At 46.2% G+C, this 19,049-nt stretch overlaps 1 protein-coding gene across 1 annotated transcript in view; it reads left to right on the top strand.

Annotated features, from left to right (window-relative positions):
* LOC147748338 (vomeronasal type-2 receptor 26-like) overlaps positions 1-19,049 on the top strand; it is a 327,189-nt gene that overhangs the window by 109,389 nt on the left and 198,751 nt on the right. Inside the window, exon 2 of the mRNA XM_086936414.1 lies at positions 16,249-16,476. Coding sequence (XP_086792540.1) covers positions 16,249-16,476 — 228 coding nt within the window. The remainder of the gene's footprint in view (positions 1-16,248; positions 16,477-19,049) is intronic.

The raw sequence follows: 19,049 nt of genomic DNA, 5'->3' as shown, positions 1-19,049 counted from the left end.
CACCCACATGGCCTGTCCCCATGAACACCCCAAAAAATCGAAAAACACTGAAAAATCAGCACAATCCCATGCCATCCATGCCCCCCATGATGTTTAAATTCAAGACACCCCACAGAAAGACTAGGCCCATGCACCACTCACTACCCCTGATCATAAGGCCACAACAACAGCCCAAAAAATCGAAAAACACAGAAAAATCAGCACACTCCCATGCCATCCATGCCCTCCATGATGTTTAAATTCAAGACACCCCACAGAGAGACTAGGCCCATGCACCACTCACTACCCCTGGGCATAATGGTTGAAAGCTAGGCAAAATGGTTGCAGGCCTAAGAACACTGCCTGCATTCAAAATGGCCCCCTGCCTCCCAGCACATGGCCAGGGCCTGCCTGTACCAGCACTCAAAATGGCCCCCACCCACATGGCCTGTCCCCATGAACACCCCAAAAAATCAAAAAACACAGAAAAATCAGCACAATCCCATGCCATCCATGCCCTCCATGATGTTTAAATTCAAGACACCCCACAGAAAGACTAGGCCCATGCACCACTCACTACCCCTGGTCAAAAGGCCACAACAACAGCCCAAAAAATCGAAAAACACAGAAGAATCAGCACAATCCCATGCCATCCATGCCCTTCATGATGTTTACATTAAAGAGACGCCACAGAAAGACTCAGTCCATGCACCCCTCACTACCCCTGGGCAAAAGGCACAACCAGCAGCCAAAAAAATCGAAAAACACACACAAATCTGCACAATCCCATGCCATCCATGCCCTCCATGATGTTTACATTAAAGAGACCCCACAGAAAGACTCAGTCCATGCACCACTCACTACCCCTGGGCAAAAGGCCCTAACAACAGCCCAAAAATCGAAAATTCCAAAATTGTAGTTGCAGCAACTGTAATGCCCCAAACAAACTTACTTGTGAAATTTCTAATCCAAAAGTGATCCCAAGAAAGTCAAAAAGGCCTCAAATCCAAATATCCAGCAGCATCCACAAAAAGTAATCCTTTCAGGTCAAGAATCCGAATGAAAGTGACCAGCACATGAAGAAAGCACTGGGAGGAGCCTGCTGGACAGGAACAGGAAGTTGGAGACTGTGGGCACTGCCTTCCTCCCCCCCCCCCAAAATGGACTCTTTGCAAAAAAAAGTGCAGACAAATGTCAACCTGAGGAGTTATTCTGATAAAAATCATCATTTTCAGAAGGTTTATGCTGCTTGCTGGTGGATTTCTTGTGCAGAATTTCAAATTTTGTAATTTCGCGAGTGCGAGATTGTTGCTGCTCGCCGCATCTACGTGTTCGCAATTGCGAACTCTCGGGATACGTGCTGTGCAAGGTGGCAAGCCGGGATTACGTAATCGCGGTCGCCAAAATCCCACGGGATCCCGCAGCAAGATCCAAAATGGCGCAGCACTCGCAAAATATCGAGAAGAACAACTCGGCAAACGCTGAATGATGGTAAGTGAACGCCGCACGCCGCAAAATTGTATCACCAAGAAAAAAAAAACTGCTGTGTGCGAATTTGCGGATTTTCGGTAAATTAGCGAGCGTTCGCGGATTGCGAATTTACCGAAAATCCGCAAAATTCGCGAGCGGAACGGATTTTCCGCCCATGATTAATTATTGCCAACTATATTTTTGTAAAAAATATTAATGACTTCAATAGTTTCATAATCGATATTACTTACCCTAAATCGATATTCTTGACCATGATATTGTTGCAGACAATATTTCCATATCACGATATTTTGGACACAATATTTTGGTAGCACAATATTTTTGTTTTGATATTTTGTCTGAATACCGCTGCCAATACTATATCCTTGGTCTCAGGGAGTTTCCCCTCAGGCTTAAGATATGCTTCCTCCCAACCATAAAGCGGAGGGCTCCAGTATCCCTCAGGGTGGGGACTTTCCTCTCATTAATTATAACCACCTGCACAAACTCCGGGGGCAAAATATGTGGTCTGGGTTTTGTCTTAGGGCTGTAGGGTGGCAGTCCAGAAGGGGGGGGGGTTGTATGAGAAGTGAAGCATGCATATCTAGTGGCTGAATTGTACAAAGTGAAACCAGAATACATGGGATCAATCCTAGCATCCACACTTGAATAAACAGTGTGATCCTAGGTTTTATTTCACTTTGTCTCGTTTTTCAAATATAAGATGACCTCAAAATACATGACTTTCAGATATAGGCTTTATCAGTCTTCTCTTACGTTTGATTTGATAACCTATGATGTTGTCCATGTATAATAGCAAGCCAGGCACCCAAGGGGTGCACATCACAACTGACTTGCCTGTTAGTACACTATTGGCAGTGTTGTCAGGGTGGGGGAAACCATGAATAATCATACATTTCAGTTTGAAACTTATAACTTAAAATATGCTTCTCAATGTGCAGGTATAATCTGTTGTACTACGGTGAAATGATTCTGCATGATAATGATATGTATATTTTTTTTTGAAGAGGCTTTACTATATTTTTAAGCATTTGTTGCAAGATGTCTTTAAAAATGAAGATGCTCCTAAAGTTAAATGGTAAAAGATGCCTCATTTTCTAGTTTCTCTTTACTTCAGTTTACTATAAATGTTTTTTTGTTTACTAAACATCTTTTTAATGTCAGGGCTAAGTTGTGTACACAGCTGCCCAGTGCTGCTGATGACCATGGAACTGCATGTAATCATGAGGAGGGCCACAATTGGCCCCCGGGCCGCACTTTGAGTATCACTGTGTTAGGATGAATGTGCTTTAGAGCATGTGGGTTCCTCTCCCAGAGCTCCATAGCTACTAGGTTGAGTGTAACCTGGCCCTCTCATGTCCGTTCCCTCGCGTGTAGCATATTTTAATTATAGGTGCTGCTGTGTCAATGTCTTTCACCTGACAATCCCTCTTGAAGTGTCTCACCTGGTGGCACATGTAGCGAGTCACCACCTTGGACTGGGAAGAAGTTCCCTGTCCTCCGTCCTCATGATGCCCCTTCCAGGACACACCATTCCCCTTGTCGCTTCGGCCCTCCTCGAGTCCCATTGGAAATGCCATGGCTAATACCCTCTGGTTTGGGACCAGTATATGGAGGACTGCTCTTACCTTTTGGCTTAAAGCCCCCTGTGAACCCTGCTAGCTAACCACTTGTCAGCCAACACTGCAAGCTTCTCTGGGTCCCCTTATTGTCTAATCAGACAGGTATTGCCTAAGTGAGGTAGAGCACTCGAGCTTCAGTCACTCTGTCACCATCAACTGATTAATGGACAGAAAGTCCTTGGCCTCCATTCCTCTCACTCACTTGTTCCAATCTTGCAATATACCATGAATCTCAGGTGGCTTCAGCCCAAACTATCTAATTGGAGCTATCTTTTCCCTTGCCAGCTTTCTTTCATTTTCCTTCCTTTCTCTTCCCACTCAGTCTGTTTCCTCCCCCCACCTTTATGTCTGTTTCTCTTCCCTCTAACAGTTTCTCATTCCGGGCTCATTCTCCCTGTCTTTACTGCCTCCTCTTCTTCCTGGTGAACTAGTCTTAGCTTATCCCTCTCAAACTCACTAGCTTTTCCTCTTCGTTAGCCTTCCAAAGATCCAGCTGCAAACTCAGGGTCTCTGCTAAATTCAACACATCCAAGAGATTTATTCCTAGAAGTGGAGGTAGCAGTACCTTAGAAATTCGAGGTGGTGTACACACCTGGGACATTCTAGTAACTTAGGTGGTCTGTGTCTTGATGGAACTCTGGAAAACGCATTAGGGGACACATTCTGTGTGTGTCTGGAATAGATCCGTCCTAAGAGGTTCCTAGATCTAACTCCACAGCACATTCTTCCTGGGCTTGTCACATGATTCCCTCCTCAGAGTAAACTACAGCCTCATCCCTTTATCCCAGTGTCGCAAACTGGTTCCAAATGTAGTAAGGAACTCTATGTCCTTAACCCTGGGAACCCCCCACTCTCTATCTCTACATAAATCCTTTATCTGGGCTACAAACATGGTACTGAGGTCAATTCCAAACCCTGTATTTACGACTGTCTAAGTGTGGCCACTTTCGTGCATAAAAACTGGACTTATTGTTAATTGGCATACTTTTGAAATGGACAATGCCATACCTGTATCCAAGGTTTCCAAATGTAAGGAGCCCCACAACTTTCCTGAAATTGTCAGAGCCCTGGTCAGAGGGCCACGGGTCAAACAGGAGCTACTGGGCACAATCATATGTGTTGAGGCCTTTTTTTCCTGATTTACTCCTGATGTCCCAGGGCCCAATAGACAATGGTACTGAGCAACTGGGTCACATACCTCTTCAGCACTTGACTCTTAGTGGTAGTGCAGGTCAGGTAGTCCAAGGCATCTCAGGGAGGAGGTAGACACAGGAGGGGGGGGTGAGTGCAAACTCACAACACAAAATATGTTCGGCAGCAATAAATGATTGTCCAGTCAAATATTTGCATTTATGAAAAAATTAGTATTTATACACCAACTCAAAGTAAAATAATACATTCACAAACAATACGCACATTCCGCTGAAATCAGGGCTCTAATGTGTTTTAACATTTCTACTCCCCTCTTGCGGGAAACGTCCATTACAATGCAGTCATTACATCGCACTGCTTTTACAACACAACTGTTACAGCGCAACTGACTTTACATCGCATGCCATTACAATGCATGTCACTACAATGCATTCCATTACAATGCATACCATTACAACGCATGCCATTACAACGCATTATAAGGTAAGTAATGGAGATTTTTAAGTTTTAGGGTGGGCATGGGTTTTGGGGGAGTTGGGAATAGTAATTTTTATCCCCGACCCTATCCAACACTTTCCCTACTGTTGCACTTACTGGAGTGGGAAGAATATAGCTGGTTACATTGCATGCGTTTACAATGCATGCAATTACAATGACCGCTTTGTTACATCGCAGTACCACTGCAACGAAAGTCTTTATAACAACTTGATCTAGGGGGGCGTGCTGGACTTAGGAATAGTATAATTTACTATTCCAACTCCAGTGTGTGCAACATTAGGGAAGGTGTTGGAATATTATATTACACTATTCCTTAGTTTAGACCACCCCTAAGAGCAAGTCGCTGTAATGACTTGCATTGTAATGGTACTGCAATGTAACAACGCGTTGTAATGACCACATTGTAATTGCAAGCGTTGTAACGCATGCGATGTGATGGCTGTTTACCGAGTGGGAATAGTAATTTTTACCCCTACACTATGCAACACTTTTCCTTCTGCTGTCTTCTGTGGCCGCTGGGGTCCAGTCGAAGATGATGGGTTGACTGGCGTTGCTGGGGGAGTACGTGGTTTGGCCGTCCGGTGTCAGTTCATTGAAATTGTCGTAGAGGGGTTTGATTTTCAGATGGAAGTAGGTGTTGAGCTTGTTGCAGTGGTCCTGGTATGGATGCTGTCTGAGGCTCCCCGGGGGGGGGGTGAGGGGGGGCGAGGTTATTGAATTCTTGGATGATGCTAAAGAGTTCCTTCGAGTTGCTGGAGTTGGCGAAATCTTGTTCTGGATGAAGATCCTTTTGGTTGATCTGATGAGTTGGTGGTGTTCTGTCATGGAGTTCTTGTATGTGGCATGATGTTCCGAAGATTTGCTGTTCGTCCAATTCTTTTCAAGACATCTGCAGGTGTGTGGGGATTCCTGGAGGTCGGTAGTGAACCAGTTGGCCTTCCTGGAGAGTTGTCTGTCAGGGAAGCAGAGGGGTGAGAGTTTGTCTGAGCAGTTGGTGATCCATCTGTGTAGTTCTTTGGTGGCGAGGTTGGCGTTGTTCGGGGTGGAGGGGGCATCACGGTTGAGGTTGGAGTAGAGGTGCTCCTCAGTGACCTTGCTCAGTTCCTTTGTGGTGGGTGGGATGCAGGTTTGGGGGGGTTGGGTTTGTTGACGTGGAAGTGAATGCAGTGGTAATCCATCCAGAGGGGCTGTGTGGTGTGGCTGAAGTGGACATTGTTGCCTCCTGCGAAGATGCGGTCAAGGGTGTGTCCTGCCTTGTGGGTAGGGGTGGTGACAGGCTGTTGCTGTCCGAGGTTGGCAAGGTTGTCCAGGAGGGTGGAGGAGTTGTGGGTCATTGAGATCGTTGAGGTGGAATTTGAGGTCTCCAATGAGTATGTAGTCTGAGGAGGCGATGGTGTGGGGTGCGATGAGGTCGGTGATGGTAGTGGGGAGCATTGTTTGAGGTCCGGGGGGGCCTGTATGCAAGGGTGCCACATAGGGTGGTTCTAGGACTGGTCTGGATCTGGAAGTGAAGGTGTTCGGTGGTGGTGGTGGAGTTGTTCATGGTGGAGGTGGTGAGTCGGAGGGAGCTCTTGTGTGGGATGGCGAGTCCTCCTCCTGGGTGGTTGGGGCGGTCTTTCTTCTGGATTTTGTATCCATTGTGGATGGCGGTGGCGATGTTGAGGGCGAAGGAGGCGCTGGTCCAGGTTTCAGTAAAGAAAGCGATGTCTAGCGAGAGGGTGTCGAGGAGGTCCCAGATCTCTATGGTATGTTTGTTCTGGGAACACAAGTTGAGGAGAATGCACTTCAAGGCTTCAGTGGTTGGGGTTACTGGCGTGGGTACGGTGGCCGTGGTGGTGCGGAGGGTGGTGAAGGTTTGATGACAGTGGTGGCAGGCGAACTGCCCATGGGTGGTGCATGGTGTGGACAGCTGGCAGTTGTTGTTCCTTCCTAAGTTGAGTGCGAGGAGGGCACCTGAGTCGTAGCGGTGGGTGGTCGGAGATCCAGGGTCCCTAGCGCGGGTCACGGACAGGCACAGACGGGTTTGCCATTAGTGCTCCTTCCGCATGCCAGCAGCTGCCATTAAATTGTGAAGAGGGGTGGGAAGCTCAGCTTGGAGGCGGGAGAGGGGATGGCAGGGGGAGGGGCCACAGGGTAGCAGTGGCAGGAAAAAAAATGGAGATGAGAGAACGGACACGGAAAGGCAGGCAAGGGCAAAGGTAACAGTCACAGCAGAAAGAGTACAGTAATTACAATGGAGACAGCCAAGACACAAGGGGAGCAACAAAAATTTACAAATATTACCAGAAGACAGCACAAATTTACAATTACAGATATTACTAAAAGACAGCCCTCTGCCCTGCCCTTCCTCCAGAAAGCAAAATGGAACCCAGAATATTCTATGCATTGTACCATTCACAAGCACGTGTATGTATTTAATATGCACACCTGTTTGTTTGTTTGTTTGTTTGTTTGTTTGTTTGTTTGTTTGTTTGTTTGTTTGTTTGTTTATTGATTTATAGAGCGCAAACTTGACCCGTTAGGGTATCAGATCGCTTTACATGAGATCACATTAGTCAAGGAAACAAATTAAGGGTAGAGGACAAGTATGTACAGTTACATTTAAATAGCTCCAGATACGGCCCCAGGTTTCCTGATGAAGTAGCTTGGTATTCAGAAGGGATTCGCTAGCCAATAGTAAGTCAAAGTCTATGTGTTTGTAGGAGACAGCATTTAGGGGAGGAATTTACCCATAAGGAAGGTTTTGGCCTCCTTTTTGAAATGTGCCAAATAGGGGATTCTTCTGATGGCAGGCGGGAGAGAGTTCCATATTCTTGGGGTGGATCCAGAGAAAGCCCGGTTAAAAGTTTTTTTTTTCCGGAACTGAGCAGGTTGGAGTAAGAGGTCTCTGGCGAACCCGGAGTTTCTGATTCCACCAGATATAACCAGTTTCTGTGCGAGATAAGCAGGGGACTTTGAGTCTAAGGCCTTGTGTGTAATGCAGGCCAGTTTGAGTTGTATTCTGGCCTCAAGGGGAAGCCAGTTCAATGCTTTCAGGTGTGGGGTTATATGGTCAAATTTTTGGGAGCTTGTAAGAAGTCTGGCGGCAAAATTGAGGCAGGCTCTCAGAGGTGCCAGGGAGATCTTGGATAAACCAGAGAGAGTGGATCATTCATTTTCAAATCTAGAGATTACCAGTGCTTGGACTGCACTTTTTAGGTCGGTAGTGTTAAGGAAGGGTTTCAGTTTCCAGAGGTAGCTTAAGTGGAATCTGGCTGATTTGGCCATCAGGCAACTTGCAGTCAAGGGTTATTCCCAGAGATTTTGCTGAGTTCACGATGGTCGGTGGGCAATCTAGGGCTGTGATAAACTTGATCCAAAGCTGCGTCTCGGGATTGGATTTTGGAGGGGAAATTAAGAGAAATTCTGTTTTCTTGGCGTTGAGCTGGAGTTGATTGGAGGTGAGCCAGTGGATGGTTGATTTCAGGTCCTCATTCAGGCAGAGAATATCCTCGAGAGAGGAGGCTATGATGTAGAGTTGGGTGTCGTCAGCATACATATGGTAGGAGATATTTGCTGAGCGTAATACTTCGGCAAGTGGTTTGAGGTAGAGGTTGAAGAGGGTAGGGGACAGGGTTGATTCTTGGGGGACTCCAACTTTGACCGGAGAGGGAGCAGAGAGGTTGCCGTTGATTAGGAATCGCTGCGAACGGTTTTGGAGGAAAGATCTAAACCAATTTAGAACAGCGCCATTCAATCCCATCCTGAGTTTGAGGAGTTTGATTAGTTTTTCGCGGTTGACCGTGTCGAAGGCCGATGAAAGATCTAGGAGGATTAAAAGGCATGTTTTCCCTTGGTCTAAAGCTAGGAGGGCGTCGTCAACGATGTGGAGCATGTTTGTTTCAGTACTGTTCCCAGATCTGAATCCAGATTGGAAGTCATTGAGAAGGTGGAAGTTGTTGATGTGTTGACTTAGTTGATGTTGTACACACTTCTCCAATACTTTGGCTAAGAGGAGGATGTTGGAGATAGGTCTGAAATTGTCTGGAATGGCTGGGTCCAGCGCCAGCTTTTTCAGAATGGGGAGGACTTGGCCGGCTTTAAGAGAGTCAGGAATGGAACCCTGCTGGAGCGAGGTGTTAATTATTGCAGTCCAGCTAGGGATAAGGGATTGGGCCACTGCCACTAGGCAGTTGGAGGGGAGCGGGTCATTGAAGTGGTTATTCGGTTTTAAGGCCGATAGGATTTTAGAACGGAGTCTTCGTCATAAAGGTTGAAGTCAGTCCAAATTGCTTAGTTCTTAGATGAAGTCTGTGGGGCATCTCAGGAGGAGGATGCATGCCTGGGAGGGATAGAGAGTATGTGGCTGCACTAAGTTCATTTTCTAAGGCTGTGACTTTGTCTGCGAAAAAGGAGGAGAATTCCTCCGATGAAATTAAGGACTTGGGTGGAGTCATTCCAGTGCAGGTTGAAATCGCCCAGGAAGATATCTTTAGAGTTTGAGGAGGACTTAGCAAAGATAAGTTCCATGAGTTGGACAGTGAAGGAGTTGTTCGTGCCAGGGGATGATAGATGATGTGTAGCTTGCATAAAAGAGTGGAGTTGCTACCGATGGGGAGTGCAAAGTATTCGCAAGAGTCTGCAGAATCTGCCAGGAGTTCTGTGGCACTGAGGTTGGATCGGTAGATGCAGGCGATGCCTCCTCCTTTCTTGTTAGGTTGCCTGTCTAGTCTGACAATGTTGTAACCGGGAGGGACTTAGAGGTCCAGGCATGGAGATGAAGAGTCATTGAGCCATGATTCTGTTAGAAAAGCTAAGTCAAAGTTTTTGTTCATGATGAGTGCAGCAATGTCAACGGCATGCTTAGACGCCGATCGGCAGTTGATTAAGAGGCCAGACAGGGAGAAATCTGGAGTAGTGTCAGGAGTTAGGGTGGACAAATGTACCAGCGCTCGGTTGCTCCTGACCACACTTCTGTTGCGGAAGGTAGCCGATCTGTTGGAGTTAATAGAGACTGTGTGGATGGCATGTGTGGTTTCGGTGTCTGGCGGGCAAAGGGTAATTGGGGCCGAGTTGTAGTCCTTGAGGATGGCAAGGATTTCCTCTTCAGTGAGGTCTAGTGGGCTTGGGGTGGCATGTGTAGCGTTGTAGGAGAGGGCGAGAGCTAGGGTTTCTTACTCCGAGAGGTGGCATAGTTGCTTGCGAGGACAGAGATGTCTCAAAGGTAACAGTAGAGGGTGCTTGGGGGTCTCGGTGGAGTGTGGGGGGGATCCACTGGGTTTTGAGGTTGACGAGGGAGAGTTCAACGATGTGCAGGAGGTTCATTAGGTCTTGTATGGAGGTATGGATATTCAGAGTAAGCCTGGCAGCTCTGGAATGCAGGGTTTTGAAATCCCTGTGGGAAGGGGGTGTAGGCGGGCAGGGGGGCAGTAGCTCTGGGGCAGTGCTATCAGGCTCCCTTCAAGGGGGAGGCGGTAGGGGGTAGGGGGCAGTATTTCTGGGGCCCTGTCGGGGGAAGAGTTAGTTACCCTGTTAGTGTCGGGCACATGGTTACTGAGGTTGGAGAAAATGCTTGCAAATTTGTTGAGATTTCTGGATGACGCTTGGATCAAGACAAAGCCGCTTTTATAGAGGGTGATTGTGAGGTCAGCTCACAGGGTTGCGGAGGGTGATATTGTAAGCTTAGTTCTGTGTGGGATGTTCCTGGTTGCACGTATGTTGAGGAGGTGCGCAAATATTTTTCGCCAGTAGGAGGCCCTTTGGGAGTAGAAGATTAGGTCATTGATGACTGTGCCCTTATCCGTGCTATAGCGTAGGTCAGAAATCAATGTCTCGGGGTGACTTTTCAGGGTTGAGTGCTTGAAGGTTTTTGCAGCGGCTTTGGAGAGTTTGGGGGGTAAACCAAGGTAAGAGGAAATTCTCTGGTAGCACTTAGGCTAGGCCCAGCCATGCTGGCTAGGGTGGGTACTGGGGCAGTGACACAAGTCAGTTAGCAGTTGCGCCGCTGTCTGGTCGTAGGACCGGGACCGCGCGTGCTAGCACTGATCCTCACAGCACTGCATCATCCATGTATTGTACCTTTCACACACATCTAGCACATGTATATAATACACATAATACACAAGCACTGTGCTGCACTACACGCCAAACCAATGTAAGCCAAGGTATAGTTAAGCACACAGCAGCAGAACTTTAAATAAGTGAACCTGTAGGCCTCCCTTCAGTGACACAAGTAAAAAGACCTGTTCACTTCTACCGATCACGACATGATTTGCTGCCACCATTGTGCACATGCTGCTTAACTCCTGGGAAAGGCAGTAGACTTTTAGCACTATGACAATAGGTTTTTGGGCACCCCTCTCAATCCAAAAAAGCCACAATTTGTGAGGAGACAGACTTGCATCATGGGGTACATGCATGATCCGTGTTCACCCGTGATAACAAAATTCAGCATCTGCGATCCAGACATCATACAGTTGGGACATGCAGCAGGCACGCCAGTGGCGGTTCGTCCATTGGGGGCGTTGGGGCGTTGCCCCACTAGCCATGGACGACCGTCACTGCATACATCCGATTACCGAGTCATAATGCATTTAGCATTTGCCTTGAGAGGTTGCCGTCGGTCGGAGTCACTAACTATAGTGACGTCATCACGGAAGGGTGTGGGGAGCGGGCCTGCCCTGCGGCAGTGAGTGGCAGCCGGCAGGCTGGGCTAGCAGATAGCAGGCAGCAGTGTGGCAGGGAGGGCAGGGGGCAGCAGAAGTGTGTGCGCATTTAGGACAAGTCATTTTTATGACTTGCCCACGCATGCGCACACACGCAGTAGGCCCTTCCCTCCTCCTCCTCTCCTTGCACCCACACAGGCAGAGACCCGGGGGAGCCGGGTCTCATTATGGGCAGTATTAGCCCTGCTCTATGTACTCAGTGATTGGCCGGCGCTGCTTCCCTTGCGTTGCGTAGGGGAGGGAAGCTGCCTGCTGGCTGCTTCCTGCAGCAGGAACAAGCGTAGCGGGCCCACCAGAACAGGCCAGAGCGGAGGTGGTATCCTAGCCGGATAGCCCTCAGGTACGTGTACTTTTAAACATTTTAATGCTGGTAAATTTGTATTCTCCACCCGCGGGTCGTGACCACCCCCCCTCCCCTCACTCGAGTATTTATTTCGGCCGCCGCTGTGTAAGTTTTGTAGTTGGCACTGCGTGGGGGACATCTAGGACCTAGGCTAGGTGCAATGTTTCCTTGTGCACGGCTTCACGTGTCGTGAACGTTGATTTGTGTTGTGCGAGCGCCCCCTCTTATCTCAACAAACCTACTGGATCACGATCTGTTCAATAGCCAAACTCTTGAAGAACATTCAGAAAATGTATATAATGAATGCACGCCATTTGGAGTTGAGAGATACGGCAGTTTAAACGTGAGCTCTGCTCACCCACATATCACCAAGCCTTCCCCCACCCCCACTGCAGGATGTGTCCACGTCACGCAGATCTGTCTTTAGATCAGGCCCTCAACTCGTACCTTCAGGCGATGAACGGATGTGCGTGCACTAGTGCACGCTGATTTCCCCAGATCTACCTCCAACGTGTACAGCAATAATGAATAGCCACCAGGTTACAGAGTAGCGTTCCACCTGCCATCAACACCTGATCAGGGGTAGTAGTAGGCGCTATATAAATGCAATTACAATACAGTACAACGCCTCCATGTGCACCGTCATATCACTTTTTTCTAATTTCCTTTAAGCTCATCCAACTAAAGATACTATAACCACAGCTCGCGCTACGTAACCTTACCTTAACCCTAGTGTTAAAGCTAACTGTAACTCTGCCTGCCCTGTACCCTAACCCTTCCTTTACTCCCGCCGCTGCCCAAAGCCTCTCCCTTACGGTGAGCACAAAGAGAAGGTGCTGTGGAAGCGGGCATATCTTTGCTTACAGTGTGCAGGGACACACGTTCGCGCATTGTGGGTACTGGCTACACACGTACGTGCAGTGCACTTAGAAGGGAACAGGGTGCAGTCACTGGTGCTACCGTGCTACAGAGCACGACGGAGGGAACCGGCCAGGCTCAACTGGCTGAGGCGGGTCTCGGAGAGTTTGTGTAGAAATGCATTAAGGAGGCAGAGGTGGGGCATTGAAATACATCTAAAAACCCCGTGCATGCAACTGTGCTGTGCATGATGTCTAGAACTGGCGTTGCTGACTGAACCCATCACCTGACTGCAAAGACTTAAGCGCAGAGTTAAAACAAAATGATATATATATATATAACAGCAAACAACAGAAAACCGATCCAAGTTGCATCTGTTTCTTGGTGCCAATTAGTAAGTGACGTGGGTGTGGAATTATGTCCCTCTGAGCTGATTTTCGTCAGCCAGCAGGCTCGTTGTGTTTTACCTTCAGCATTTTTGTGCAATTAATTAGACTGAGGGGTGTTTTAGGGACATATTACACGGAGTGATTTTGTGCAAATTCAGTTGCATTGCAGCAAGGTGAATTTTAAGTGTTTGACTCTGCAAAAAGTTTACTTCAATAGTGCAGCATGAAGGGATGTGCGGTGCTATTAAACATGATATAGTCCAGTGCAGAGGGTTGGACTTAAAAGCACAGACTAGAATGTTGGGCAGTGCAGGGCAGAGCATAGTGCTGGTCAGCACACGAGTGAGACCATACTCCTTTAAAAAGCTTGATTTTAGGTGATTACACAACGTGCTATGTGTAGATGTGAAGAATGCAGGATGAAATTGAAATTTGCCCTGTGTGGAATGTAGGGTAAGCATGTTCGGAAAGTGGAACAGAACAGCGTGAAAATGAACGCTCAATGCAGAATACGAGTCTTCTACACAGGTCAGGGAGAGGGAACTGTGCCTTGCAACAAGTGGGAGTTTACTATGCAGCACATTGCATTGCACATTGTAGTACAGAATGATGGGAGGCATAGAGCATGGGACCGCAGCACAGAATAATGGACTAGGGTGTGTACAAGATTTGACTGAGTAGTACGACATATGGTTCTGGGAGGGCAAAATATTACACTTGTGCATAATGTCAATTATGTGCTACCTAGATTGTGTTTCTGGCTGGCCTATACTGATCTTGTTTTTCACCCACTTCCAACACGTGTCTATTCTGGCTTCTTTCGTGCTAAGCTGTTCTGTAACTCTGGGTCCATCTCTGCCTCTTATTTGGATATTTTCTGTAGTCTTCACCTTCGACTTGTGCAGTCCATAATACAGTGCTCTGGATTTAAGCCTTGTTCAGTGTCAATTGCATTTTGGAGCAGCTGACAGAACTCCTGCTTGTCTTATCTAAGGAGCCTGCACTCTGTTATACCATTGTGTTCTTGCAGTACAAGGCTGTTGACCAGTGAGGAAGTGCATTCTGGAAACAGTGAAAAGAGGATGCTGAAGAGGAAGGAGAGTGGGTTGAAGATGTGGATATGGACAAGATATGCAGAGAAAAAGTTGAACCCCCCCGAATTCCCCTTATTGCTGTCGAGCTTGCTCGCATACTTTGCTTTCTTCTGCATCTGCCCCACCAGTTTGAAATTCCACCAGCCGCCACTGAGGCACGCACATTAATGAAATGGTAATAAATACTATTTTATTAATGTATTAATGTGTCCTAGGCTCATAGTATTACAGCGCGATGGCAGGGGCCGGGGCTGATTATTGAAATTGCACTATTAATGCAGCCAGTGCGCCAGTTGGATTGGCCGGCTGCCTACAGCCAACCAATCTGACCAGCGCGCTCCAGAGCCTGCAATCCCAGTGCTAAGAAACAGTCTAGGGATTGCAGCCGCAGGTCCCCAGCCTCAAAATGAGCGCTGGGTTAGACTGCTCCAACCAACCCTGGCCTGGAGCTGTAGGATTGGTTGGTTTAGCGTTGTTCTAGGGCGGAAGTACTTCCCTTTCTGTGATAGTCAGCACCGCGAGGAAGTAGGAGACCTCATGTGGAGCCTGCACAGCTGCAAGGACACGAAAAGAGCGTCGGACAGCAGTAGGCGGAGGTGATTTGTTTTTTTTTATATTTATTTGTTTTCCCTCCCTCCTTCCCACCTTCCTTTCGTCGTCCGACCCCCCTCACATCCCCCCAGCCCGCCCCTCTGCCCACACACCAGTCGTTACTGGTCCATCACCAAGCGAGGGACTTTTCAGTTCCAACCCCTTATATGGGCTATCTCAATGTCACAATGTGCCTGTCATTTGCTGTGTTTTTTTGCGCTATGGTTATGTCACGCTGTATTTTTCTCATGAGAAACCAGTGATCGAAGGTGATGCTTACATGTTTCTGCACCCGTGGAAATTGCTCTGGGTGCATTCCACACTACTGTTTTATAGCTCACCCTGGACTGTTACAGACTGGGAAGAACAATATGCACACCTGTCTTAACACCTCATTTTATAAATAATTCAACCCGAACTTCTGAACGATTCCCCTCTAAACAAGGGTCAGAGGCGAGGTGCAGCTTGAGTCCCCGTGGCACAGTGATAGCAGGACACACTTCTGGCCATAGCGGGCATCTTCGACCCACCCAGTGAAGAATTACAATAGTAATTGATGGAAATTATTGACATGTTGCTGCACCATAGTATGGCAATTCTAATTTATGTTATCTTCCTAGAGGCTCTGTTTATGCTGTGGAGTGCTTAAACTGTTCCATTCCGTGTTTCTACCATGATAGTGTATTCCATGCCATGTTTTGTGATGCACACTTACAAAACTCTAGGGGCCTTATTTATGAAGGCCTTGCGTCAGTTTTGCGCCGCCGGTGGTTCACTTTTTGTGACGCACCAGCGGTGTAAAAAATGCGCCTTGTTGCGCCATATTTAAAAAGTGACGCATCTAGGTAGATGCGTCACTTTTTAAACCCCTGTGCCACATTATACCTGCGTCAGGTATAATGTATGCAGAGGGGGCGTTCCCCCGCAAAAAGCCTCGTAATAGTGACGCAGTGAAATCTATGAGATTTCACTGCGTCACTTTTAGGACGCTGTTGCGTCAACATCTTGCGCCTGCCTCACAGCAGGCATAAGACTGGCGCAAGCCCTTTCACATGGGGCTTTCCCCCTGTGAAAGGACGCATTGCTGGAGTTGCGTCACTTTTGTGACACACTCCAGCAATGCATCACTTTTGCGCTTACAGATACATCAGAAATACTGACGTATCTGTAACTCCTTGCGACATGATGCGTCATACATTAAATATGACGCACCAGGAATGTCGTAATGAGTGCGCAGTGAAAAGTGACGCATCGCTGTTTTCACGCAGCGATGCGTCACTTTTCATAAATGAGGCCCCTAATATTTACAGCGAATGGCTCAGGGTACTGGCTAGCTTGCTGTCAGTTTCTCATTAAGAATGTGTAGATTATTTTACCTTTTTTTTTTCCTCTCACAGGTGATCATTCTCTCGAGGAACCTTATTTTCTTATGTGAAAGATATATCTATATTCAACAGTGTTATTATTAAGACTAGAAATACTTTAAATATGAAACTGTTTCTCTTATGTCTTCATGTCATTGTTTAGCTTAAACAATATATGAAGACCGTTCACTTTAACACCACTGGCGGGGATGAGATGTTCTTTGATGAAACCGGCAGCCTTCCAAGTCAGTATGACATCCTGAACTGTGTAGTACGGGAAGGCGGGGCAGTGACTTGCAGTACAGTTGGACGCTCGTTCATATCGAAGGGGGAACAGCATCTTCTGGTAAACGACAGCGCTATCCACTGGCATCCTTACTACTCACAGCAGGTACTTTCATTTCAGAGCACTTAGGCAGAATGAAATTCATTTATTCGGTGGTCTTTGTCACATGTGAACTCCCAGGAACAATATAGTTGCCTATGGCAGATGGATGTTTAGTCATTTGTGCATAAGAATAGACGCATTCAAAAATAATCTCAGAATTTGCGGAGTACAATTCTAAATTAAAATTTACTGTTGCATTTTTTATCAACTATAGAATACATCTTAATGCAGTTTAAAAAAACACACACTATAAAAGAGATTAAACCTATGTAAAAAAAAGAAGTCCATATACATTTATAGCAAGACCAAATGTATTCTTTAAAATCCATCTCTGCCATGGGTTGGAGACAAACAACTCATTAATTTGTGGTATGTGCAATCGCATCCTTTTTTTCCCAGACCTTTCATGACATTTTGGGAAAATTATACAAAAATAATGTGGTAAATCTCGTTAAATACACTGGTGCTATTTCAAGAGGCAATTGAATGCAGAAGTATACTGTGAAGAAGTATATCTCAGATATAATATGGATAAAAGGTTTCTTTATTCTTTTCAAAGAAGGAAAGGATCTCATCCACAGGAGGCACAGGCAGGCAGCAACTGACAGAGTCCTGGCCACATTTAGAATCATCAGAAAACTACATCATGACATTCTACGAATAACATTCTATAATGAGGAAGTCATACATACATAACACATAGAAGGATACCACCCCTGAAACACAAAAAGAAAACTATTTTAAAATATAATCTTTGAGAATTGCAGGAGCACGGGTAAAATGTGTACTTTTCCTGACAGGAACATCAGACTTAACATGAACTTCCTTGTCAATCAAACTGATATTTGGTAAAGTCTTTCCAGCAGAACCTGAATATGAAGCAATTCGATTCAAATTCCAAATCCTTCCATCATTTAGTTTAACAGCATTACGGAAGAGTTTTGTGACATAAAAGGGAGAAGAAAACTTTGGCCCAGAAGATCTAAGTGGAAGGCGAATTCTCACCCGATCCCCAACACACACTTTGGTATGAGCAACTGCATATCTTCTATCAAAGTTCTTCTTCCTCAGATCAGACGTCATCTCCTGCTTCAATGAACTTAAGCCCTTGCTGTGACTCCCTGTTTCCACCCCTAAATTTCTCATCCAACTTTGAAATATAGTAGTGTTTGGAGTGCGACCTCGGAAAAGCACAAAAGGAATTTCACCTGTGGTTGAATGTGGTGTAACTCTGTAAACCATTACTCTATCCCTCAGGTTATATTTCCAATCCAAGCCCTGATCTTTAGAGATCTGAATAGATTCCTTAAGTACGCGATTGAACCTCTCCACCATTCCGTTACATTCTGGATGGTAAAGTGAACAACGCTTGTGTTTAATACCTTTACTCGCCAAGAAATCTTCCATTTCTTTTGATACTAGCTGTACACCATTATCAGTAAGGATAGTTTCAGGGAACCCTTCCCTACCAAAAACATCTCGTAAAAATTTGACTAAATCCTTGGTCTCAATATTTTGGGTTATTTTTATCTCTGGCCATCGTGAGAACATATCCATCATGACTAATACATACCGCTGTCCATTCCCAGAAGAAATGGGACCTAGAATGTCTAAGGCCACATCCTGCCAACAACGTACCAGCATTTCCCTAATAACCATTGGTTGTGTCCTTGTCTTACACACCTTGTCAGAAGAGTTACATTCAACGCAATCACGAATCCTTCGTTCAACCAGAAGATCGATACCTGGCCACCAGAAATGTAACCGTATCCTCTCCTCTGTCTTGGATATGCCTTGGTGTCCTTGGTGAGCTAAGAGAAGAATTTTTTCCCTAATCAGAGAAGGTGGGATAAGTCTAGTGCCTCTCCACAACAAACCATCCTTTAAGGATAACTCATCCTTGACATTCCAGTACCTCTTGGCAGTAACACTCAAATTCTTAAGACATGGCCAACCCTTACTTACCAAATCGCAAACTTCTTGCAACTCAGAGTCTGTACACATAGCGTCTCTCCAATCACCTTCTTGAACAAAACCTTCAACAACCTCACACACCTTGAACTCATCTACCTCCCAAGAATATTCAGATGGTAGAGAATTCTGGTCATTATGTTCCACAACTAATCTAGGGAGACAATCCGCAACTTTATTATTCACCCCTGGTAAATATCTCACATCAAATTCAAACTCTTGGAGAGCGATAACCTTTTTGCAAATCCGTGAAGAAATGGCATCCAAACCCTTTTTATAAAAAACCTCCTTCAGCGGTTTATGATCAGTGTGAACCACAAACGAATTGCCCCACAGAATTTTTTTTAATTTCCTAATTGCCCAATAAATACAAATGGCCTCCTTTTCAATCACAGAATATGACAATTCTGGGCCAACTAAAGACCTAGACAGAAACAAGATGGTAATCTCTTTCCCATCTCTCATTTGTTTGAGCACCGCCCCTAAACCTCAGGAACTAGCATCTGTGACCAAAATTGAATCATTATTCACATCAAAACTCTGCAATGTAGGAGCTAGACTCAAATCTTGTTTAACAAGCTCATACTCCTTTTGACACACCTGAG

This window comes from Lissotriton vulgaris, chromosome 1_1, assembly GCF_964263255.1.
Source record: "Lissotriton vulgaris chromosome 1_1, aLisVul1.2, whole genome shotgun sequence".
NCBI classification, from domain to species: Eukaryota; Metazoa; Chordata; class Amphibia; order Caudata; family Salamandridae; genus Lissotriton; species Lissotriton vulgaris.
The sequence above is the reverse complement of the archived record's forward strand: the minus strand, read 5'-3'. Positions and strand labels throughout refer to the sequence as shown.